The 25,366-nt window shown below is 42.1% G+C and overlaps 1 protein-coding gene across 2 annotated transcripts in view; it reads left to right on the top strand.

The window, feature by feature from the left end:
* The first annotated feature begins 405 nt into the window (after window positions 1–405).
* Window positions 406–25,366, top strand: part of LOC139918919 (glutamate receptor ionotropic, delta-1-like) — a 590,452-nt gene continuing 565,491 nt past the window's right edge. For both annotated transcript variants that reach the window (XM_078290849.1, XM_078290848.1), the window contains exons 1-2: window positions 406–487; window positions 17,638–17,793. In XM_078290849.1, coding sequence (XP_078146975.1) covers window positions 406–487; window positions 17,638–17,793 — 238 coding nt within the window. The remainder of the gene's footprint in view (window positions 488–17,637; window positions 17,794–25,366) is intronic.

Genomic DNA, 25,366 nt, shown 5'->3' with positions numbered 1-25,366 from the left:
GCGTCCCTCCTCCTCCTCCTCCGCAGTTTGCAGTGTGTTATGTCTCAGACTCCGAGGTAGAGAGTCAGAGGGACGCGGAGAGCTGCTCGCCCGGCGGATCCCCAACCTCCGAAACAAACCCCCGGTGTTTTCTCACATCCTTCCCCGTTTCCCTCCTCACTTATCCGGATTTGTTTCTCTCCGGAAACCTGGGAGCTTTTATTTATTCGTCTTCACCCCTTCCTCTCGACTCCAGCCAACAGTTTGGTCTTTGGGATCTTCTTTTTTTTTTCTATTCGGTGGTGATTTCACTCAACACTGTATCCTACTGCTGCCGCTTTTACGCACCGCCGCTTATCTTGGATTTGCCCGATACAAAAACACCGAGGTGGATCCGTGGATGCGCCGTTTTGGCCCAAACCGGAGATGGAAATGCTGATATTGTTATTTGTTTCCCTGTGGATATTGCAATGCAACACAGTGAGCGCCGACTCCATCATTCACATTGGTAAGACAACCGACCGAGGGGCTTTTTTTTTTTGCTTTGCTGTGCAGGGCTTTGGCTTTGGGGAGAAACGGGCTGGCTGCACGGACGGGGACGCATGGCTGAAACCCCCGGTGTGTGGAGAAAACAGGCGTCCTGCAGGGTCGATGCCGCTGCAGATGGCTTTCTGAGAGCTTGACAGATTAGTCATGTTAAAAAGAGTTATTAAACAGGATTAATTTTAATATCGGCACGATTAGAGTTCCGGAGATAGATGGATTTCCGAGCCGTGCCACGCATCCCCTCCACTCGGGTGAAAACGACTCGACTTCACACCTTATTATAATTCTGATCCATGCCAGGATAATGTTAGGAGGCTGTTGCATCCTGGCTCAGACGCACGGGAACACGCAGCCAGTGTAAAGTACCCGCAAAGTGTTGCGCCGCGCAATTCTCCCCATCCCCTTCCCGAGCAGGGAGAGCCCCCCTGCTGATTCATATTCACATTCACATGTAGAAAACCCGAGGCTGCCTCGATTGGCAAAACCAAGGCAGGCGAACTGGCTCGACGTGGGTGTTTGGAGGGTTTCGCTTATCCATCCTCCCCCTCCTCCCTCCTCCTCCTCCTCATCCTCATCCTCTCCCTCCTCTCTCTCCATCCCTCCATCCCTCTCCTCCCCTCATCTATAAGCCTGAACTTTGAATTGGACGTGAGTGAAATGTTAATCAACTCTGCCAGGGGAAGAGATGACAAAGGGGACAAACGCCGACTGTTTGGGCTCTGAAACAACGTCGGCAACCAAAAGCCAGTTGGCGATCGGAAGAGGCGAGCAGCGGGGCTTTCTGCTCGCGTTTTGCAGCCTGTTTCCGTTTGACTTGCCGTCATTTTAGTCAAGTCACTTTTTAGTAAAGTCAGGTTCACGGAGCTGAGGGAGGATGCACGGCGGAGTCAGGATGGATAGGAGGGGGTTTCTGTCGGTGAAGAGAGGAGCGCTGGCAGTAAAAGACAAGCCTATTTTACCAAATGTAGCCTGAGTTATTATGACTGAGCGCACACAGACACACACACACACACACACACACACACACACACACACACACACACACACACACACTTTTCAATTTGCACTAATTCCACATAGAGGCTCGACTTCGCCCTGAAATGATTGGATGCGGCAGGCGTCCGCCTTCAGTTTGGAGGAGAGCCATCCAGTTTGCAGGCAGGAAAAAAAATAAAATAATCCAAGCCTTTGACATTTTAGATTTCTGCTGCAGCTCCACGGAATTTGTCCTCAGACCATCAAACCATCAAACCCGGCCAGAGGCAGAGGCAGCGCTGCGGCGGCCTGTATGGTTTAACCAGGAGGGGGGAGAGGGGGGGGGACGGATGGGATGGGGTGGGGGTGCGGGTGGGGGTGGGGTGGGGGGGAGAAGAGTCAAAGGAATACAGTTACTCCAGATTATTTTACTGGCATGTTTCAGAACGGACACAAATTGGTCCCCAGACAGTGTATCTGTACATATAGAAGACATTCGTTGGATGTATAGCCGACTGTGGACAGTGGAAATGCATTTTCCCATATATTTTGGCCACTCCAAAATATATTTCATATGGTTGATAGATATCAATAGATGGACATGGATGGATGTGAATGGATAGATAGATAGATAGATAGATAGATAGAATGGTAGATAGATAATGTATTGTCCAAAAAATACCTTCAGTCTGCACATGGAAACACCAAAGAGCAGTAACACAGGAATATGGAAAATACTACAGGAAAATGGGAAATACTAAAGAACAGTAATATAGGATTATGGAAAATTCAGGACAATGGGAAATTCTACAGAACTGTACTGCAGGTCTATGGGAGACGATGAAGAACAGTAACAGACACTAACAGCTCACAGCACACACACACACACACGTAACCATGTTGGCACCGCAGATACACAAAGACAATTTAACCAAAAGGTGGTGTGAGATGTTATTGAGACGATTTGTTCAGGCAGAGAGCACAGAGCTCAGGCTGAGTGAGGGATCATGAGGATTTGGTTTATGTGTGTGAACATACATTTTTGGCCATTTTGAAACAGATCATCGATGTCTGGTCAAAACCTCATATGTCCAAAATGTCAACTTTCCAGGAGCTAAGAAAAATAGCCTTGTTTTCAGATTGACTGCTGTGCGTTTTTGAGTTTATCCAATGGAGTTTTGAGGTTGTAGATTTTTCTCGACCCACAGAGGAGCAGGAATCCTTCCGCTGAAGTTAAAATGTTAAATATCAGGGCGTCCTGGTGGCTCAGTTATGACTAAACCCATACCATGTTACCGCAGTGTCCTGGGTTTGAATCTGGCCTGCGGCGTTTGTGGCACATCATCCACTATCTTTCCTGTCTCCGTCTACTTTAGTCTTTAGCTCCACTACCAGGATCGCGTTGTGTTTCCATCAGCGTTGCACCAGTCTGACGTTTTCCTGCTCCACATGGAGCGTGACCTTGTGAAGGGATACAGCAGAAAACAACCACTGCAAACTTTATTTCTCTTTATTTCAGTGACGGAGAATGCGTGTGTCAGCCATCGAGAATTGAACTTCTGCGTTTTTTTTTAGCCATCGAACACAACGTGAGCAGCTTTTAAAGGAATCATTTCAGCTTTTAAAGGAATCATTCCTTTGATGGCTGTAGTGGAACACTTAGATTATCGCATAAAGGAAAAAAACATGCAAAAAATAATCTAAAAACACCCCCTAGAAAACATGAAAATCACCAAAATCAGAGTTACGAGGTTTTCACATCTCTACGAACCAGTAACCCCTTATAACCTTACATTTTCATTAATTTACCTTAATTCACCCCTTAATTCATGCAAAATCTCCTTAAAATTACTTAAGGGTGTTATTAATGGAGAAGATCCCATCAAAACCCCCTTAATCTTGACTCCTTACTTTCTAATTTAATGTACAATTCAGGGAGACAGGACATTTCCATTAATAACTCATTAATAACCTGTGAACCTGCACAAAGGGCATGAAAAATCCCTTAATTACTAGAGTCTCTGTGAATCAACCCATGACTAAATCCCTTATAAACCCATGATACTAACCTCACTTTTTTAAAGCTGTTATTTTTAATGGATAATTAATGTTTATGTAATGGAGAAATTAAGGACATTTCAGGGATAAAACTAAGGGGTTTTGGTTTGATAGTGTGAAGTACGTGTGAAATGGATCTTTCTTCCAGCATGGGGAGGGGGAGAGAGGACCAGACACTGGAAACCAGTTGGACAGTCTTATGTAACTGATGGGTGGCCTCTCTCTCTCTCTGCAGGTTTCCATACTATCACAGTGATTCAGACTGTCAGTTAGTCACCATATAAGCCGCAGCTTGGTGGCTTGGACAAGTGTGAATTTATGTCAGTGACACAGTGGTAAGCTGTTGGCTGTGTGTAGCATGTAGGCTAAAGCTGCCATGGACTGCTTGTCTCTATGGATCCAACTGTATTTCTACTGTTCAAACAGGACTTTCAGCTATTGAATCATTCTGTTTTCTCCAGGCTGGACCTCCGTCTGTCTGTAAAAAACATATTGTGCCATATTTATACACTCTTAAAGGATAAGTTCACTGATTTTGTTCCTCTATATAACTCCTCTCCTCCTCCTGTAGCTGTTGGACCCACAGACAGTATTGTCTGTAGCTGTTGGACCCACAGACAGTATTGTCTGTAGCTGTTGGACCCACAGACAGTCTTGTCTCCAGTCAGCTGTCAGTTGAAGCTCCGCTGCCTCTTGCTGCAACAACGAGTCCAAACTGTTTGTCAGAATATCTCCAGAAAAGCCGTTTGTGAAAACGATCCGGAGAGCGACCGACAAGATCGATTAACCAAACAAACCTGCAAAGTCGAAGCCCATTGTGGGTGAAACGTTTTGTGTGGTGTGGAGTAATAAAAGCACGGGAAATAAATATACTGTGTGTGGGCAATTTTAGCTTTTAATATTGTTTATCCGTATATTCAGCACCAGTTTTTAAGAAGATCAGGGAGATGCATATACTCTATTTTTCATTGCAGATAATAGTGTCAGAAAATAACAAACAAGGCAACAAGGAGAAGCCAAAGATAAAAAAAAAAAAAAACACCTTACGATAAAAGTAAGTTTTGATTTAAAAGATGATCCTGATCCTTTCCTGGTTTTCATCCTGTAAGGCGGCACAGCCTTCCCTTCCTCCTTTCCTCCCTCCTTCCTCCTCCCATCCTCCCCCCCCCCGCAGTGGTTGGTTGGCTGCGTTCAGAGCCTCCGTTCGCCCGAACCGACGGTCTGACTCTGACTGACTCGGCAGCGCGACGCGACGCCCGTATCAGATGTGACAGTGTTCCAGCCTCGGCCCCGAAACCCCTGCCGGAGCATCTGTCTCGTCCCGCCGCGACGCTTTATCCTCCGTGACATATCCCGGTTTGTTCCTTCCTTCCTCTCCTCCCCCTCCCTGTGGAGGATGGGAGGCGGGCGGAGGGGAGGGGCGGAGGGGAGGGGCGGAGGGGAGGGGAGGGGGGTTGATGTGTAAAAGGGCTGAAATACATCTGAAAAGGCGGAGCTCGAACCCTCAATCAACCTGTTTAGGCCTTCGACCCGCCTTCAAACGCCGGCCGTCTCAACCTCTTGCCATCGAACCCCAAGAGTCTGCAGGTTTTCATTCCAACTAATCACTGCAGCAGCTGATTTCACTAATTAGCCCCCCCCCCCCCCATCCCCCCTCTCTCTAGTTTAAAGGTCTGTTGAACTTTGTCAGTGGCTTCGGTTGTGCACTGCAAAAAACATCCATCTTAACGAGTCATTTAGTCTCACATTCAATATTCAGATCTTATTTCTCTTAAACCAAGAGAAACATTCTGCAGTGAGGAGAGATAACTCCACTTGTCTCCAACGCAGCTTCACTTGTTTCAGGAGTTTTCTAGAACAGAGTGTCAGTCTGTTGAAACCAGTCAGAATAAGGCAGATCACTGCACTGCTGTCAAGAAAATGACTCTTGATTCTACTGAATTCTTCAAACAAGTTGATTTGCATTGGAAACAAGTGAAATTATCGAATGACACTGGCAGATTTTTTCACTTATTTTAAGAAAATTACGATTTTAGGACTCAATAACAGACTGAATGACTTGTTAAGATGGAGATTTTTTGCAGTGTGTAGCTTCTTCCATGATAAAACCCCAAAATCGGTGATTCTCTGTTATCTGTTGCTCCGGTACACACTGAAAAATAAAGGTGCAAACTTGAACCGGAAATGGTTCTTCGGGAATGATGCCACAGAAGAAACATTTCTGCTTCCAGAAAGATCCTTTCAGATCAAGGTTCCACCATTTCCATCCAATAAGTCAAATAAGAATAAGAGCCTTTTAATATCCCAAAGGAACATGAGGAACATGAGGAACCATCCACTAAATAAAGTGGTTGTTTAATGCAGTAGGTGGTGGCTCTTCGTGGAACCACACAGCCTTTTAAAGAAGCATTATTTTTCTGTTTGTAGAAACAATTGGAGAAATTTTTTTTTTTTTTTTTCTCTCTCCATTCACTGCCGTTGTCTGGAGGAACAGTCTGAAAATCACTTCTAGCACATAAAGGAACGCCGACAAAGCAGATTCTGACAATATATAAAAAACAAATCTGTCACTTTTTTTTTGCCTGTTTACAATTTTTGGTAAATGTATTATTTTCTTTGTTCCGTCAGCATAAGTCTCCTCCTAACAGAGAATTGCAGATTTTGGGGTTATATCAACTCTCAAGGTACGACCGAAGTTCAACAGACACTTTAAATATGAACATACTCTCCTTTTCTTTCTTCTTTTTTGTCACCCTAACCCGAAAAGAAAAATATTGAGAAACGGCAGTCTTTATCAAGGCAGGTCAGAGTCTTGGTCTGCCTTTTTTTTAATTAAATATCGGATATCGACCTGTCGGTGTCGCTCACCTCTCATATGATGGAGGTTCCTCTGGGTTTGGTCGAGTTTCTCTACCATTGAATAGCTGTCACTCTGCCTTAAAGAGCTGCTGACACTAAAATAATTTCATCAGTTTTTGTTTCAGTGGAGAGTTTTAGTGTCCCGTGATGGTTTCAGAGGCTTTTCCACCCTGACAAGAAGAAAACTCTGGGACAAACACTGAATACTTCAATTTTTTTGGGCAAGAAAATGGTCAAAATATTGAACCATGGCAGAAAATATCAGCTATTGGCAACTTAAGTCTGGAAATGTTGGTATCGTCCTTCAGAAACCCGTGTCAGTCGAACCCCTCTGGTGTCTCTTTTCGCCTCCTGCGGGACGTTATCCAGGCCGAAGCTCCTCTAAAGTCTCCGGCCGAGCGGGCGGCCAGTCTGTTTTCATAAGGAGCCTGAGGAGGAGAAATTGCCTCATCCCACGAGCCAGGCAGCTGACGGCGGGATGATTTACGGCGCCGGTGCGGCGGCTAGCGGAGGGAGAGCGCTGCTTATCCATCGCCGGCTTTGGAGAGCGAGCTCGAACCGCAGGAATCCAATCTGTTGTGGCTGGCAAGGCGAATGAACAGCTGCGGCCTTTTCTCGCCCCGCCGCTAAATAAGATGAACTAACCCGCTTAGAGAACAACGCAAAAGGCTTCCTGCGCTGTCTCCATGGATGCTTAGCCAGGCCATTTACCTCCAGCACCTGCACACACACACACACACACACACACACATATAGATATACAGATGCAGGCATGGACACACACACACACAGAGCAGCAGAGCGAGGCCATGTTTTTCACATAGCGGCCTCATTCGGCGGAGTGAATAAGCGCGGCACGGAGCAGAGTGCTTGACCCTCTGAGGGCAGTAAAATACTTTACCTCCGAGGTTTTACAGCGTAAACAGGGAGAAGAAATGTTGGTGTTGGTGTTGGTCTGTGGCTTCACCTCAACACAAACACAAACAAGCACAGAGAAGGCTGCGAGGGCCGAGGGAGAGGAGAGCTGCTGGAGAAAAGGTTCATAGTTCAAAGAGTTTGACTGATAGTGAGGCTGCACTGCAAAACATGACAATCTGTCCAGTGATGTTCTCTTGTCTCCAGACCTATCAGCTTCTTTATGATATTTTTTAGTCAAATTCTCTCACTGCACTGGCAGATAATCTGCTGCTTTCAGTAAATTTCACTTGATTCATGCCAATATGACTTCTTCTTTCAAGAAATCATCATAAAACAATGAAGAAAATCTGGAAACAAGAAACTTTCTCCAAGACAATTTCACTTTTACCAAGAAAATGTCCTGAAACAAGTTACATTCTCCTGGAAAAAAAGTCACATTTGTTGAAACCGGTAAAATTATCTGTCAGTGCAGTGAGATGATTTCACAAAAAAAAAATCCTAAAAATAAGCTTGAGTGTGGAGACAAGAGAAAATAACTAAACAAGTTTTTAGACAGTTTTTACAGTGTGATATTTTTGCATTAAAGCTGCCAATTGTCAGTGTTTGTGCTGATATTCAACATGTTTAAATTTGACCATTTTCATGCCAAAGTATTCAGTGTTTCTCCTCTTCTCATCAGGGTGGAAAAGCCTCTGAAACAGCATCCAGAGCATCATGGGACACTAAAACTCTCCACCGAAATCCAGACTGATGAAATTCTCTTAGTGTCTGCAGCTCTTTAAGGCAGAGAGACGACCACCATTCAATCTGGGAGACATTACTGCCTTTAAATAAAGAATTACATAATTAAAAACACAATTAAACAATTAAATGAACAATGAATAATTAAAGTATAAAGAAAATCAATTGTTCAGGTTTTTCCAGACTGTTTTTCTGTATCTGTGGTGAGGAGGAGCCTCCATCAGATCAGAGGTGAATGACACTGACTGACAGATATCCGATATCTAATCAAAGGCCAATATCGGCCCCATATATCAGTCTAAACCTGATTCAAAACCCTCAGCTGGTGAAGAGGTTTGTGGATAACTGGAGGCTGGAGAGCTGCCAGTCTGCAGCTTCTGTTCAGTTTGATGTTTTGTGGTTTCTCTGCTTTTCATGCAGATTTTTTCTCCTTCTCTCTTGGACTGAGATGTTCCCATGGGATTTCTTTACATCGCTTTTTTTTTCTCCTCTCTCTCTCTCTCTGTTCAGTTTTTTATTATTTGTGTGTCCAAATAAACTGAGCTGAACTGCTGTCACACCTCCACAGAGACACGCTTTGATTTAGTCGCTGTTGGCAGAAGTGAACGATGGTTCAGTTTTACACGTCGCTAACTTCGGCCAAGACGCAGATGCACGTTTGCCAACTTGGTCTTTGTAATAATCAGGCTCTAATTCATTTGTGTGTTTGACATGAGTAATCAGTAATTTTACTTTTACTTAAGCGCATTTTCACTGAAGTATTGTCCATCAGTCCATTTTAAATCCATCCATCACAGAACAGATTGTGTCTCTCCATCAGCAGCAGAAACTGGACCGACGTAAACTGACAAACTGTGGATCCATTCACAGTGAGAAGAGGAATCTGACTTTACTTTGTTTCTGCACTTTATTTTGTCGTTTCTAATGTTTCCAGTGAAAAGAATCTAGTTTGAACTCTGACCTCTCTCCTGTTAGAATCACATGGAAAAGATCACAGCTAACAACGTTCTCTGTTCTAAAGAGGAACTCAGGAACTTTTACTCTGAGGACATTTTAAATCACACGCTTTTTACTTTTACTGCAGTACATTTTTACACCAGTACTTTTACTGAAGTAAAATATCAGTGAAGTAACAGTACTTCTACTGGAGCAGGACATTCTAGTACTCTTTCCAACACTGACTGTATGTCTACACTGTTGGTAGGACTCATGCCATTCAGCTACTTTGCAGTTTGCAGCTGTTGATCATTTCCATGTTGTAAACTGCATCATTCTTCTCCCGATTTGCATCCCGTATTTGGGCAGATTTCTTATACTGAATGCTGTTGGATGGTAATGTTTTACTGAAATCTCCATCTTGACAAGTCATTTAGTCTGTTATTGAGTCCTAAAATCCTAATTTTCTTAACCCAAGAGAAACATTGTGCAGTGAGGAGAGATAACTCCACTTGTTTCCACTGCAGCTTCACTTGTTTCAGGAGTTTTCTAGAAATGAAACAAGTCAGTCTGTTGAAACCAGTCAGAATAAGGCAGATCACTGCACTGCTGTCAAGAAAATGACTCTTGATTCTACTAAATTCTTCAAACAAGTTGATTTGCATTGGAAACAAGTGAAATTATCAAACCTCACTGGCAGATTTATTCACTTATTTTAAGAAAATTACAATTTTAGGACTCAATCATAGACTGAATGACTTGTTAAGATAGAGATTTTTTGCACTAGGTTTCCTAACTCAGGCTAACTTACAAGTTACATAATAGTTAGATCCTAACGTTGGTTAATTTGTGAAGGTTTGGTGAACATGTGACAGCTGTTTGACTCTTGTTATTTATCTAAAGATTTGTGGTGTTTCAGTTCAAGGTATTTTCAGATTTGTTTTTGCGTTCGGAGGCGTGTGACGGTCACAAAGTCAATAACAGACCGCAGTTAATATTTCAGCAGTGATGAGTGTTGCTGTCATTGTTTACATTTTGCCAAAGTGACACCTGCACTGTCATTACATAGGCTGCTGCCTCATAATTGTCATCCTAATTGTCAGTTATACATCATAAACAGTTTGCATCACTTTATCAGAGCGATGATGCAGCGTGGCCAGATGACGGGAGGCAGCAACAGTTTTATTTTTCAGCCAACAGCTGCAGCGGCTGATGGATTTAAATATTCATCAGCCACTTTTATTATTTTGCCTTACCTTTAAGCTCTAAAGTGGCTGGTAGAGCAGGTAATCTTACCAGATGGTGATTATCGCCCGTCCTGATCAGGTGTGAAAGCCTTTTTTAAAATGTATTTATTTAACACAAAAAAAACAAAAACAATTATCAATGTATGTATACAACATACACTACCAGTCAGAAGTTTGGACATACCGTATTTTACTTTATTTTTACTATTTTCCACATTTTAGAATAACCGTAAAGACGTCAAAACTATGAAATAACACAAATGGAATTATGCAGCGACCAAAAAAGTGTAAACAAATCAAAACTATCTTATATTTTAGATTTTTTGCCTTGATGGAAAGGCAAAGGCTTTGGAAAGAAATTCATACATAGGATCAACTTCACTATTTATATTTGACTAAGAAACTCATTTCAAGCATTTAAGCAGAAGCCTTTAGATCAGAATGCTTTAAGAGAATAAAAGACACAGAACATTCAGTCAGGAGTCCAGTCTGTTGACAGGAAAGCAAGAAAAGGTTTCTTTACCAGAATTTTATATAGTATCCACATTATGTTTTGGACAACTTAGCTGTCACCTAATTCCCATATATAAAATATGAGAGAGAAAAGAAAGAGAGAGAAAATAAATGAATAAATAAACATACACCAACCCTCCGCTTCAATAAACTTCTCCCATCGTTGAACCTTCAGTGTAATTTTTTATTAATTGCAATGTATCCTTCCAATATATATATATATATATATATATATATATATATATAAAAAATGTTCAGGTTTTAAACCGATTAATACTTAAGGGTTCCACTCCAGTTGCCTTAAAAATAAACCTTTTCCCCAACAAAAGTATAAGATTAATAATACAAGTCTTCATTTCTGTGACATCTCCCATTATTATTATAAAAGCTCAAAACGTAAATTGATATCTGAACACATCTTTTGGACGTCCCTCTAAAATGCAGATAGGAGCCTCCGGGTTTGAAAGTGAGGACAGCTTCGGGCAGAGAGCTGCAGCGATCCGGCTGTCGCTCCACACAGCAGATGAAGTTTCACAGCATGGGAACATGTTTTGTTTTCATATGGAATGAATACATAATCAGTGAATGAGGCTAATCAGGCGATGCTGCTGGTGTATTGTGTAGAAGAAGTGGTGGTTGGGGGTATTTTTTTGTTTCAGTTCCACATCCTTCCTTGTTTTGGCCTGTTGGTTATGGATCTGGAGCAGACTGCAGTGCTAAAACATTTATTATTTGGATATTTAATTATGATAAGAGCATTACTTTACTCAACATTGGCCCTTTGCCTCTTTTTGGCTCTTTTTGTTATAAATCTTCTTGTTGTTGCACATCTCGTCTAGCAACTAACTTCCTAATCTACTTACCGGTCAGGAAGTCGTCACAATACTGGCTCCTGATTGGCTGACAGCAGCGGCTCCTCTAATTCAAATAAGGTAAACCTGCTGAGCGGAGGATTTCAGTCATTCTTTAGTGAGGGAGGCCAATCAGGAGCGAGTCCAGCTGTGATGCGTTTTACCACTCAAACACCAATCCATTATCCATCCAATATAGAGGAAACCTTGCAAACCCTAACCTCCTAGAACAGAAAAAACAAACTTTGTGCCTTGACCAGAAAGTTCCAGCTCATCTCTGTCCGTGTCACCGAGTCTGAGCCGGTCGGGAACTTCCTCGCCAGACGGCCAATTCACACCCGACAGGCCCGTCCCGTCCCAACGCCCCCACGCTCTGTGTTTAAATTAACTGACATCACACCCAGCAGGACCTGCTGGCTGGTCTGTGTTCATGCTGCTGAACGGATGCAACAAAGCTCCTCGGCCGGATTCAAACCCAAGATGTCACGGTTACATGATATTGCGTCTTGCGACCGCTGAACCACCTGGACACCTGTAATTTTCCACTTCAATTCAGTTGAAGGATTAAAGCTCTGTGGGTTGAGAAAACGCTACCACACCTTGGTCTTATGAAACCGTTTAAAAATCTTTTCGATAAACTCATAACTGTATGGCGGTCAAGCTGAAAGCGAGGCTGATTATTGTAGTTCATGAAAAGTTTCCATTTCGGAGATGCAAGGTTTTCTCTGGGTAGTGTCAAAATGATGGTTGATTACCTGCAGACTAGACGAATTTATCAGCCAACTTTTTGGCATTTTTGCCTTTATTGGATAGGTCACAGCAGATAGAGGCAGGAAATATTAGGGGACAGACAGAGGGAGAAGACATGCGACTAAGTTCCCAGGTCGGATTCGAACCCAGGATGTCGCAGTTACATGGTACGTACCTTAGACCACAGAGTCACCCGGATGCCCATGATTTTTCTGTTCAATTCAGTTGAAGGATTAAAGATCTGTGGGAGGAGAAAGCGCTACCATACTTGGTCTTATGAAACCCTTTCAAAATCTTTTGGATAAACTCCAAAATGTGATGAAAACACGGCTGATTTTCATAGTTCTAGAAAGTTCATCCTGTTTTCTCTGGACAGCGACAAAATGATGGTTGATTACCTGCAGACTAGATTAGCTTATCATCTAATTTATTTATTTTTTTGCGTTTTTGGATATGTCACAGTAGATAGAGACAGGAAATATCAGTGGACAGATAGAGGGAGAAGACATGCGACAAAGGTTCAAACCCAGGATGTCGCAGTTGATGCGTGCCTTAGACCACAGATCCACCAGGACGCCCTGATCAGCCACTTTAATTATTTTACCAGCCAACTAGTTGTTTTAGAATAGAGCATGGCTTACAAATGGTGATTGTTTCCTTGCCAAAGTGTCTGACACAGTAGATTTGGCCGGTGGCTGGTTGCCTCAAGACTTCCCTCGGCCTCTGCTGACCCGCCTGGAGGTCCATGTGACTTGCTCTCTGAGCTCTGCACGATATTGATTGAACTGAATTTGATTATCACACCATATAGGACTCGCTGGCTCGTCTCTGTCCGTGGTGCTGAAAGGAAGACGATTAACAGAACACAGTATTGAGAATTTGATCTTTAAATGATATCGACGGACTTGGCATGTTTCCTTCCACTACTGACCCTATGTACCTCTCATCACGATACAGTATTTAATATAATATTGGATGTAATATTGGTATAAATAGAGTATACTTGGTTACACTGTTAGACCAGGCATAGCACTTTGCTCCTTTGACTGTATTTCTATGTATTTCTATGATGCCAATCCATCCAGAGGAAGCAAGAAACACAAGTGCTACTTGAAGCTCAAAACAGGAAAGTTCAGGTTGTTGGTTTTCAGAAAAAGCTGAATTTAGTGCAAATAATTATTTTTTTAAATTAAATGTTGCTGTTAAAATGGAACAACAGCTACTTGCAATGAAATATAAGCACCCAGTGAGAGCCGCAGCCGCTGAGCTGTATTGAGATATTCAGGTAGAGCAGCAAGCTGAAGTTTTTGGCGGCGAGCCACAGTCGTTGGTAAATCCCAAAATAAACCACCCACTTCCTCTCATTTTCCAGCCAGCCAGAGTTTTGGAGCACAAAGACCAACCAGAACCTGAATGCTGCTTGATTACCTGCCAAAGTGGTGGGTTGATAAACTTAGCTGCTACAATACATTGCATTTACAGCAGTGGTAAATTGCATTTGGCTGGTGGCTGGTGTCAACTTCCCACCCTGTGCAGAGCGTAGGAATTTTACAAATATGCATTCAAGGCCATAGACTCCAAATCACACATTTATTTTCCACCTTAAAATAGTAGTCTCACATTTCCGTGCCCTTTATTCACCGTTCAATTCAGTCTGCAATTGTGTAATTTGACCTGAAGGACTGTAACATATGTATGCAGCGCAGGTTTTTAATTAAGTGCTATTTACATTCTTAAATGTCATGTAATGCATTTTGCCGTCATTTTTACATACAGATTGTTGTCTAGCTTAGTATTTGTCACATGAACCCAGAGTGTTGTGTTCACTGACCAAAGGTGTTTCATTATTTTTGTTTTTAAAGGAGAGTGGACAATCCTACTGGCGGTAGTTGTTGAGGAAGGGAAGAATGTTTCTCATTAAACTTTCCTTGCCAGTCTGGGATTTGAACCGGTGACCTCGCCCTTACAAGCCCGCACTGCACCCTGAGTTTGAGCCTTTCTCTGCCTACTGTGCTATTTTGAAAAAGGCAAGTGGTGCATGAGGTGCAAAATTCTGTAAACCACCAAAACAACACTATTTAGTCAAAAGATTTTCAGCTGCTAATTGGCGAAAAAATTGCCAAACTTTATTGCCATCTCAACTAGTTTGAAATCAGACAGAGAGGCTCAAGACTGGTTAAAATGAATCACAAGACGTAAAACACATAAAACACAAAGTAAGACATAAGGTAGAAGCAATAAAATACCATAAAACAAAATAAAAAAACACAACTAAAATACCATGAACTAAGACATACAGTATGTACCCGAGGGATAAAAACTGTATTAAAACAACCACTATACCTGTCATATTGCACACTCCCTTCGTTCTGGTCCTAAGTAAACCGGGATTTGCACAGAAAACTCAGGGGGAAAAAGCATTATGTGAAGTACTGTCAACATTATGACCAGGATGGATGTGTTTCATTGTAAAATTGGCACGAACATTGATTAATTAGGTTTCATACTCCTTTAATTGTGTTGTCTTTGTTGAGATGGACAGTAGGAGAGCTGAGAGAGAGACTCTGAGAAGGGGAAATTTAGCGGGATTCGATCCCAAGCTTAGAGAGGCACCCGTGGGTCCAGACGCCGGGTCGATCCACCGCTCCGCCTTCACCCTCAGCGCTCATTATAAATTAAATTTGTTGAAGTTTGAGGCTCCCCAGTCTGCTGCTGCTACAAGGAGAAATATAAACCTCACATCAATTCCCTTGCCATGTCTTTGACAGGTGCAACAAGATTCATTCTTAATTGAAAACGCTTGACTGACTGTAATTTCAAAACCGGATGATTGATTGATCAAGCCCAGAAACTAGACAGCGTTTCTTCGCCGCACTCCGAGGAAGGCAGTCAATTCTGTTCAGAGGACTCCGGCGCTGAACAGAGTTCATTTAGATACTCACCGAGTTGAATGAGCACAAGCAGCCTGGCAAATTGAATTCTCACTTGTAGGGAAGGTTTTCTAATTGTGCGTGACAAATTCTCCGAATAGGGTGTGCAAAGTTTCATTCATCAAACCATCCATCTGTCTGCATTTTCATCCCTCCATATGTCTGTCCATCTACCCATTCATCCACCATCAATCCATCCAACCATCTATCCAGCCATCCATCCATCCATCCATGCATACATTTAAGATTTCCCAGTTGTCTTCAAATCTGTCAGAAATCTGTTTTAAGACTATTAATCATCGAATTTTCATAATGAATGTCGGTTTTGCTACTCAGTGATTCCACCTATATCCAGTTCATGAAAGCTTTTCCATTGTCTCTTCCAAACAGCCGCTGTCTGGTAGCTCTTTCCCGGGAAAAATCCTCTGCCGCACAGGAAGTGATGCGTTTTACTTTTCCGGTTTGTTTGGAATAAACAGAAGAAGAAGAAGTGCGTAGTTAGCCGCGATAGCCAAAGAAAAGAAAAGAATGGCACCTAAAATGAAGCTGTTGAAGGGATGAAGAGGCGTTTCAGCTGGCTGCCTCTTCGCTCCTTCATTCCTTCCCTCCTTCGCTCCCTTGATTAACTGACTCACTCTTCTCACGCCTCCTTTCCAATTACTATAGCAGCAGGAGATCACAAGGTGCTCGAACCGGCCTTCATATCTGTTAACGATTCTCCTCCGTCCCTCCCTCCATCCATCCACAGAACCACACTTCTACTCATTAACCACTGTACTTTCTGCATGCGTGTCCACCAGATGCTGTAATTGAGGAGGACTTGGAGGGAGACGACAAGGTGTCATGGCGAGGGGTGACATGGATCTTTTTTCTCCGTTAATTGGTCCTGTGGAGCTCAAACGGTAGAGCAAACTGACGGAGTTAGGGGGTCAATTCCCTGGAACTTTACTAAATAATGTGTGGAACTTTTTTTTAGCCCGATCTGCCAGTTCTGTTTAATATGCAAGAGAAATAAACTCCATGCAATTTGTTTGTGTTGTATTTGGCATCTTGAACTCTAATCAGCTTACTTGTAGTCAATGCAGAAAAAGAAGGCAGTGCAAAAGTCATGATTGGGATAAAAGAAATAAGTTGAGTTACATCTTACTTGCTGACGGAGCTAAGTGCCATCTTTCTGCTAAAATAGTGTTAACGTTAGCTAAAGTTGCAACAATAACAATTACAATTTACTTACCTGATGCGATGCTCAAACTGATCTGCTCCTCCTCGCAGTTGGACGCTGTGTTCAACATTTCTTTGGTCTCGATGAAAATAAAGCATAAACAATGGAATTATAGCTATATACCTGGCTCATGGGCAGAGCAAGGCATTAACACTACCAGGGTTAGGGGTTCGATTCCCTGTGTGCTGCTTTTGGCCACCAGATGTTGCAGTTGGACGCTGTGTTCAACATTTCTTTGGACTCAATGAAAATAAACGCATGAATAACGACATTAATACTTAGAGTATAAAGCACCATGGGAAACTCTGACCAGTGTTTGGGGTTCAATTCCCGGTGTAGCTCAATGGGTCGAGGATGGCAGTAATACTACTAAGGTTATGGGTTCAATTCCCACTGTGGCTCAATGGGTCAAGCAAGTCACTGACACAGCAAGGATTAGGGGTTCAATTCCCTATGTAGCTCAATGAGTAGAGCAGGCATTGATACTACCAGGGTTAGGGGTTCGATTCTCTGTGTAGCTCAATGGGTTGAGCAAGGCATTCATGCTTCAAGGGTTAGGGGTTCAATTCCCACTGTGGCTCAATGGGTCGAGCAAGTCACTGACACAGCAAGGATTAGGGGTTCAATTCCGTATGTAGTTCAATGAGTAGAGCAGGCATTGATACTACCAGGGTTAGGGGTTCGATTCTCTGTGTAGCTCAATGGGTTGAGCAAGGCATTCATGCTTCAAGGGTTAGGGGTTCAATTCCAACATGGAGTTCAATGGGTAGAGCAAGTCACTAACATTTCAAAGGTTAGGGCTTCAATTCCCTGTGTAGCTCAATGAGTAGAACAAGGCACCGATACTACCAGAGTTAGGGGTTCGATTCACACTGGAGTTAGGGGTTCAATTCCAACACGGAGTTCAATGGGTAAAGCAAGGCACTGCCATGGTTAGGGGTTTGATTCCCACTGGGGTAGAGCAAGGCACTAACACTGCCAAGGTTGGGGGTTCCACTCCTACTGGGACCCCTAATGCTAAGAACGTTTCCACTCCTGGTGTCGTGTAAGTCGGTTTGTATCAGAGCGTTCTCCTAATCTGCCCCTCCCCCTCTCTGTTTCGGCCCGTCCAGGTGCTATATTTGAGGAGAACGCGGTGCGGGACGATGAGGTGTTCCAGCTCGCCGTGTCCGACCTCAGTCTGAGCGACGACATCCTGCAGAGCGAGAAAATCACCCACTCCATTAAACTGATCGAGCCTAACAACCCGTTCCAGGCCGTGCAAGAAGGTAAGGAAGCCGGATCACTGGGCGGGTGCATTGGTGTGTGTGTGTGGCGGTTAGTGTGTGAGTGTGTGGCGATTCAATGACTTTCATGACTGCATGTGTAAGGCCTTGGGGTATTTTGCCTCTTTGTGTTTTTGTATGTAAAGCTTGTTTGACTGTGTGTGTGTGTGGCGTTTTTGATTTTCAAGACAGCGTGTTTTGCAGACTTGGGCTCATTATTGCTGTGCGTATGCGTGTGCACGTATGCGTGTGTCTTGCTGGCTTGCTTTGGATTGTTAATCTTTAGATTTTGCTAGTTCTGTCTCTTGGTGGAGTATCCTTGTGGCTAATGACCCAGGTATAAACCTCCTAAATGCTCTTTAAATCATGGCTGGTGCCGGTTCTGTCACGGAGGGAAAGTATCTGTTCTCAAAGGAGAGACTTGTTCTTTGATGCAGCGCCGCAGAGTCTCTGTTTCGCTTTCTCTTCCCTCTATCTTATCGTTTCCTCAGAGACTCTGATTCTCTCTATCTCATTTTCTCTCTTTTTCTATTGCACACTTTCCCCCCCCCCCTCTCTCTCTCTCTCTCTCTCCCGCTCTCTCTCTCTCTCTCTCTGCCTGAGTCCTGCTGTCTTCTGTGCAGAGGAAGCTAGGGGGAAGCATTGAGTCAAGCTGCATTGAGTCCAGTTGTAATTTTCCATATAATTGCCTACAAAGAGAAACTTGCAGGAACTCTCAGCTTTCAGAAGAGCTAATCTGCAGAGGGCTTTTCTGTTGGAAATTGTGTTTACATTGATGATGGTTGGTAGTGACGACGATAATGATGATGCTGTGGATGTTGATGAAGATCACGGCGGTGGTGACAGCGACGATGATTGTGTTGTTGATAATGATGGTGTTGATGATGTTTGTGTTGATGTTGACTGCGGTGATGATGACGGATGATTGTGTAGATGATGATGATGATGGTGTTGTTGATAATGATGGTGATGGTGTTGATAATTGCATTGCAGCTGATGATGAAGATGATGTTGATAATGATGTTGACGATTGTGACGATGATTGTGATATGATGTTAATGATAAAGATTATGGCGGTGATAAGAATGGTGATGATGATTTTGTTGCTGTTAATGATGTTTATTATAATATGTGTTACTGATGATGATTTTGCTGTAGATGATAATGATGATAATGGCATAATGATGTTGTTGATGATGAAGAAGATATTAATAATGGTGATGATGATCACAGTGATGATGATGGTTTTGTTGTTGATGATGGTGGTGATGATGTTTGTGTTGATGTTGACTGCGGTGATGATGATGGATGATTGTGTTGATGATGATGATGGTGTTGTTGATAATGATGGTGTTGATGATTGTGTTACAGCTGATGATGAAGATGATGTTGACAATGATGTTGATGATTGTGGATATGATGATGTTAATGATAAAGATTATGGTGGTGATAAGAATGATGACGATGATTTTGTTGTTGTTAATGATGATGATTATTATGTGTTATTGATGATGATTTTGCTATAGATGATAATGATGATAATGGCATAATGATGATGTTGATGATGAAGAAGATGTTAATAATGGTGATGATGATCACAGTGAAGATGATGGTTTTGTTGTTGATGATGATCATGGCGGTGGTAATGATGACAATGATGTTGTTGATGAAGATGCTGATAATGATTATGTTGATGATGAAGATGATGATGATGTTTAATGATGATGATTGTGCTGTTGAAGATGAATATGGTGGTGATGATGATGAATGTGTTGTTGAAGATGATCGTTATGATATTGATGATTGTGTTGATGATGAATATGATGATGATGCTTGTGTTGATGAAGATAGCGATGATAATGATGACAGTCGTACTGAAGATGATGTTGGCGATGATGTTTACATACACACACAATTCAACCCGTTTCTTCATTAATCCACTTGTGTTGATGCATGCAAACATCATAACTGGGTTAGAAAAACTTGGTAAACTTATACTTGGTAACTTGGTAAACCTGGTTAAGATGCTTGGCTTACTCCCATATTAAACTGGTTACTGTGGCATGGAAACATCTTACTGCTTTCACTTGTGGACTCGCACAGCATTATGGGTACATTTTGTCAACAATAAACATGGCAGCAGCAGAATTTACTGTTAGTATTAGGATGATCATGTCTTTCCCGTGTATTAGAAGTAAGCTCAGTCGGAGGGACGGGGAATATCCTGTTAACTGGTTTATTCATGGAGACAGGGAGACTCGATCACAGAGGATCAAAGATTATGTCAACAGTTTAACCTGCATAAGACGTTAAAGCATAACCCGGGCCATTTTCGTCCTGAACTCAATTTTCCCATCATTTTCCATCACACTGATCGATTCTGACCAAAATTTCATTAGTTGCTTCACTACAGAGCTGCTGACGTCTCGCTCACCAGGGTGGAGCTCTTTAATCCAGTCCCAACAGCCCAATGGACTCTCAAAAAATCACCCCCAAAAGCAGCCAAATCAGGTCTTTTTTCAACACTAACTGTAATGAGACCTACGCAGCAGTGCATGTAGACAGGCAGGTAAAGAGGAAACAAGGAAGTAAGCAACGGCAAAACGGAGAAAGACTTCATTTACTTTTGTCTTTTTACCAACATGTCTCATTATGTGGTGAACTGGAGTTATGCTTTGTAAGACTACTATGGCATTTAAACAACTAATATGAAGATGATGTTTATGACAATGATGATAATCATGACAGTGACAACAATTGCAGTGCTCTTTCAGTTGCTTATGGGAACAGTAATCGTCTCAGTTGTGCCTGTAATGTTGGAAACGGCGATGGTATAACCTGTTGGCATTAGACTAGGTCGCATATTCTCTTGAGGACAAAACAAAAGACTATCTGTTACATCCAACAGCTTTCCTACGCAGGTCTGCAAAGTCTGGAACAGATTTTCTTCATGTTACTCCTATGATCTCTGTTGGGTCAATCAATATTTGGTAGCATGAAGAAATCTCTCCTAAAGCTGGAAACCAACTCGTAGAGACAGCATGGAGTCGTTCACGTTCACAAATATCAGCTTGACTGAATGTGATCACCAGGGGAAACGTGTCGATTCTGTTTCATGGAGGGTTTTTCCTTTAAAGTACAAATGGCGAAGCCTAAGGCAGCGCCACAGTGTTCAGTCGGCTTTCATGCCAAAGGAGGAACTGCGAGGATTTCTGGGCCCCCTGACAAGAAGTATTTACTTTTTATATTTTGGGCGTTTTTTTAGCTGATGCTCTTATCCAGAGCAATTTCTGATGCGTGCAGCAGTAACATCAGCTTACATTTGGTCGAGGGTCAGAGATCAAAGCACCCTGACAAGAGATGAAACTAATATTTCTGTGACCCGAGGATGGACAGGTATGATCGAGACGTATTAGATAAAGAAAAAGTCGGTACAAGTCCTATATGTTTATTGTAACTGATGACCAATTGTTTCTGATTTTTATGGCTCTGTTACGTTTTGTCTACGAATCGTACGTCATCTACAATGCAACGTCTGTAGGGATGATCGGTCTCATCTTGACTAAAATTTGTCTTTGAGCGGGACAACTGTCCATGTTGTTGGCAAAACATTAAAAATTACATTTTGGAGGGAGGTTGTACTATCCGTTAAAGAGTAAATAAACCCTAGACCACCTTCTAACTATGGAGTACAACAGGTGGTGACATCACCTGGCACCAAAGATCAGCCAATAGCAGATGGCAATTTCAGTAGCATGCTTTTTACCATTAGATGTCAGGTTTTACACTGGTTTGGGTTTGGGGTTTACTTACTCTTTAAAGTGAAGTAACGAACTATGTAATGTTCTCATTGTCACCAAATCATCAGACATTTTTTTCAGAATTTAAAACAGGTAATCTAGAGTGGAATATTGTGTTTTCTACTGTAAGATATTAAAAGAAAATTGCCCATAAATCCAGTCAAGAATACAACTTCCAGTTAAGTTAACAGACTAAAGACAGACTGGAGACAAAAATTAGATTTTTCCAACATATTCGTCACACGCCAACGGAACCGTTTGTCCTCAAGGGGGCGCTGTGTTGTTGCTCTGTCATAGGAATGAACGTAATGTAATATGTAATAATGTAATGTAACAGTCTATTGTACATGAGGCATTATTCTGATGATAATTCAGTTGGCATTTGTTAGAATAAGCAACTCTTTCCTGAAGCTCTTTCTCTCGAGGGTGTCGCACATTAGCAACTTGGCTTATTGTTCATATTTGCAAATTTTAATTGTTTGACTGTGGGTGGATTTTTTGTTCGAAACGTCAAATATCAAAGCCGAGAATAGAGAGACAATATTCATTCTGTATTCACAGCAATTAGTGTCAGTGAAATAAGTTCAGCACCAGTCAAACTGCTGGAAAAACAGATGATTACTTTGGATAGTGTGGCTGTCCTGACAACACCTTCACTATAATCAGCTTGTTTAATAATTAGTTATTTACTTCAGCAGGCTCATCAGTGTCAGTCAAACCACTTAGCACTAGCTGTCCCCATAATTATGTTTGCTTTTTCAACCGGAACGTGACTTTCTAATGTCACCAGATATGACATTTTAAACAGAGAAAAACTTTGAAACGCAGAAAAACAAGATGGAAAAAATTCAGACGTCTTCCTAAAGTTAGAAAGCAAGGTGACAGAGTTGCAGATTGATCAGAGAAAGTGATGATGGAGGCTTGCAGTAGTGGAGATAACGGCTCAGTAACAATGAAACTACAACAGTAAGCTGATTTCCAACTCTTCACACATCGTTTTCTCCTTTGGTTTACAGAGGAACTCAACACAATGTCTTTATGGATCACATGCAGATACAGCCGTCATAGAGTTCCCACATTTTACAGGGTTTTTCCAAAGCTGCTGGCCCTGTCAGAGCACTTCCATGACTCGAACATTTTTATTCCTTCCTGGTTTGTTGATGTTGTTTTTCAGTCTGGAAACCATCTAATGCAATGAATGTGTGAAACAAGTTGGAAAATACATTCTGATTTCCAGGAAATGACGCATTTGGAAAATCCCTTTATATTCCCCTGAGAGTTTATCAAATTCCCTAACATTTCTTATCGGAAATACACCTCAAAATTCCCTGATATTCCCCAAAGAGTTTATCAAATTCCCTCACATTCCTTGACGGGAATACACTTAAAAATTCCTTGATATTCCCCAGAGAGTTGGTGAAAATTCCCTAACATTCCTTGTTGGGAATACACCTCAAAATTCCCAGATATTCCCCAAAGAGTTTATCAAATTCCCTAACATTCCTTGACGGGAATACACTTCAAAATTCCTTGATATTCCCCAGAGAGTTGGTGAAAATTCCCTAACATTCCTTGTTGGGAATACACCTCAAAATTCCCAGATATTCCCCAAAGAGTTTATCAAATTCCCTAACATTCCTTGTTGGGAATACACTTAAAAATTCCTTGATATTCCCCAGAGAGTTGGTGAAAATTCCCTAACATTCCTTGTTGGGAATACACCTCAAAATTCCCTGATATTCCCCAAAGAGTTTATCAAATTCCCTAACATTCCTTGATGGGAATACACTTAAAAATTCCTTGATATTCCCCAGAGAGTTGGTGAAAATTCCCTAACATTCCTTGTTGGGAATACACCTCAAAATTCCCTGATATTCCCCAAAGAGTTTAGCAAATTCCCTAACATTCCTTGACAGGAATACACTTCAAAATTCCTTGATATTCCCCAAAGAGTTGGTGAAAATTCCCTAACATTCCTTGTTGGGAATACACCTCAAAATTTCTTGATATTCTCCCAGAGAGTTTGCCAAATTCCCTGACATTTCTTATCAGGAATATTCTCAAAATTCCCAGATATTCCAGGATTTCAGGAAGCCTGACACTTAACACGGGATAGATGCATGTTGGGAATAAAAAAGTTGAAGAGGTGGGAGTGTAAATTCACGTCACTTCAGATGGTACGGTGGCTCTGACAGCACTTTTACTCCAATTAGCAGAAAACTCATTAAAAGTGATAATGGCATTTTGACTCTTCGTACTCCTGAGTGTGGATCGCTCCGGTTAGCAGCAGCTGTTGCAGCGGCGACTCTGGAAACATCAGCAGGTTGACTTTCGACATTCTGTCACGGATGCAAAAAAAAAAAAAATCTTTCCCGGGCGACACTGGGCTTGTTGAGTCCCTCATTAGAGATGCTGTTTGAAGGCTGCAGAGGAAGTTGCATTGATTAGAGTCGTCAACTGGAGAGAAATGTTGAAGCTCACATGATGGCGTTGAAATTTTTCATTAGCGATGCTATGTGACGATACACTAAAGTGGTAATCCTGCAGATCCTGGCTTTGTTGGTTCAGTCTCCATCTTTGGTGCACTTCCCAGAGATCACCTGTCAATCAAACAGTGTGGGCGGAGCTTGGATTTCCAGTTGCTGCAGTTTGAGTTTCTCTTTTCTTTGTCTGTTCAGCCATGGTGGCTATCGCTGCTCATGCTAACTACCCAGTTCTTCTTCTTCTGATTATTCTAAACAAACCGGAAACGTAAAACGCATCACTTCCTGTGATGCATTTTAGAGGATTTTTCCCAGGAAAGAGCTACCAGACTCCTGTTGAGTTAGAGAGAGAGAAAGGAGCAGGACAGACATTAATTTAGAGGAAAATGTTGCAGATTATTACTTTTTGTTGACACAAAATAATGAATGTGAGAGCATCAATTAACTAAAACCAGGGAGCGAGGTCTATCTAGTAAATTTTGGCCTCAAAATCTATATTTTCTGTGGCAAATCTTGCCACAGAATGCTTCTCTCCAGTTGGAGATACTGAGTGAAATCATGTTTCAGCTACTAATTGTTGTAATCTCATCCATCGCTAATTTATGACTGTTCACGTGTTTAACTCAGAACGCGAGTAGAGTTGATCGTATGTGTGAATATAGCCGATGTATTTATTTTTATTACCTTGGACTGCCGAAATCGATGGATTTGCCGCCATGTTTGCCGCCTGCATTGAAACATTTCCACATTTCCTGAGCCTATGAAAAAATCCTTCATGTCCTACCTGTAATCACCACTAGGAGGCAGACATGAACGTTTTTTCCCACTCGGAAGCTCGTATTTACGCTAAATCTGACATGACATGAACACAGCATCAGAACAGCAAATGTAAAAGCTTCCTTGAACCGCCTGTAAGTTCAGTCATTACAGCAATTAACAGCAGAGCAGCAAAACGTACATTTATTTCCAGGTAATTATCGTCGATTATTACTTTAAAATAGAGCAGAAATTAACAGAAACAGACAAAAACAGCTTTTTTGCCGCCGGCTGACATCATCATTAAATGATTAAGAAGCAATACACACATTATCACAGACGCACGCTAGCAGCACAGCAGAGCCGATTAATACTCATGAGGCTAATCATGTTCCTATGCATTTTAATGACGATAGTTGGTGTGCGGATGCATGTGTGAGTTCATGCATCCGGCCTCAGTCACAGTCCACACACACACACACACACTTCTCTTTGAAAGGTCATGGGGTAGGGTCTTCATTTACACACACACACACA

This window comes from Centroberyx gerrardi, chromosome 20 (genome assembly GCF_048128805.1).
Source record: "Centroberyx gerrardi isolate f3 chromosome 20, fCenGer3.hap1.cur.20231027, whole genome shotgun sequence".
NCBI classification, from domain to species: Eukaryota; Metazoa; Chordata; class Actinopteri; order Beryciformes; family Berycidae; genus Centroberyx; species Centroberyx gerrardi.
This window is presented reverse-complemented; position numbering and strand designations above follow the sequence as displayed.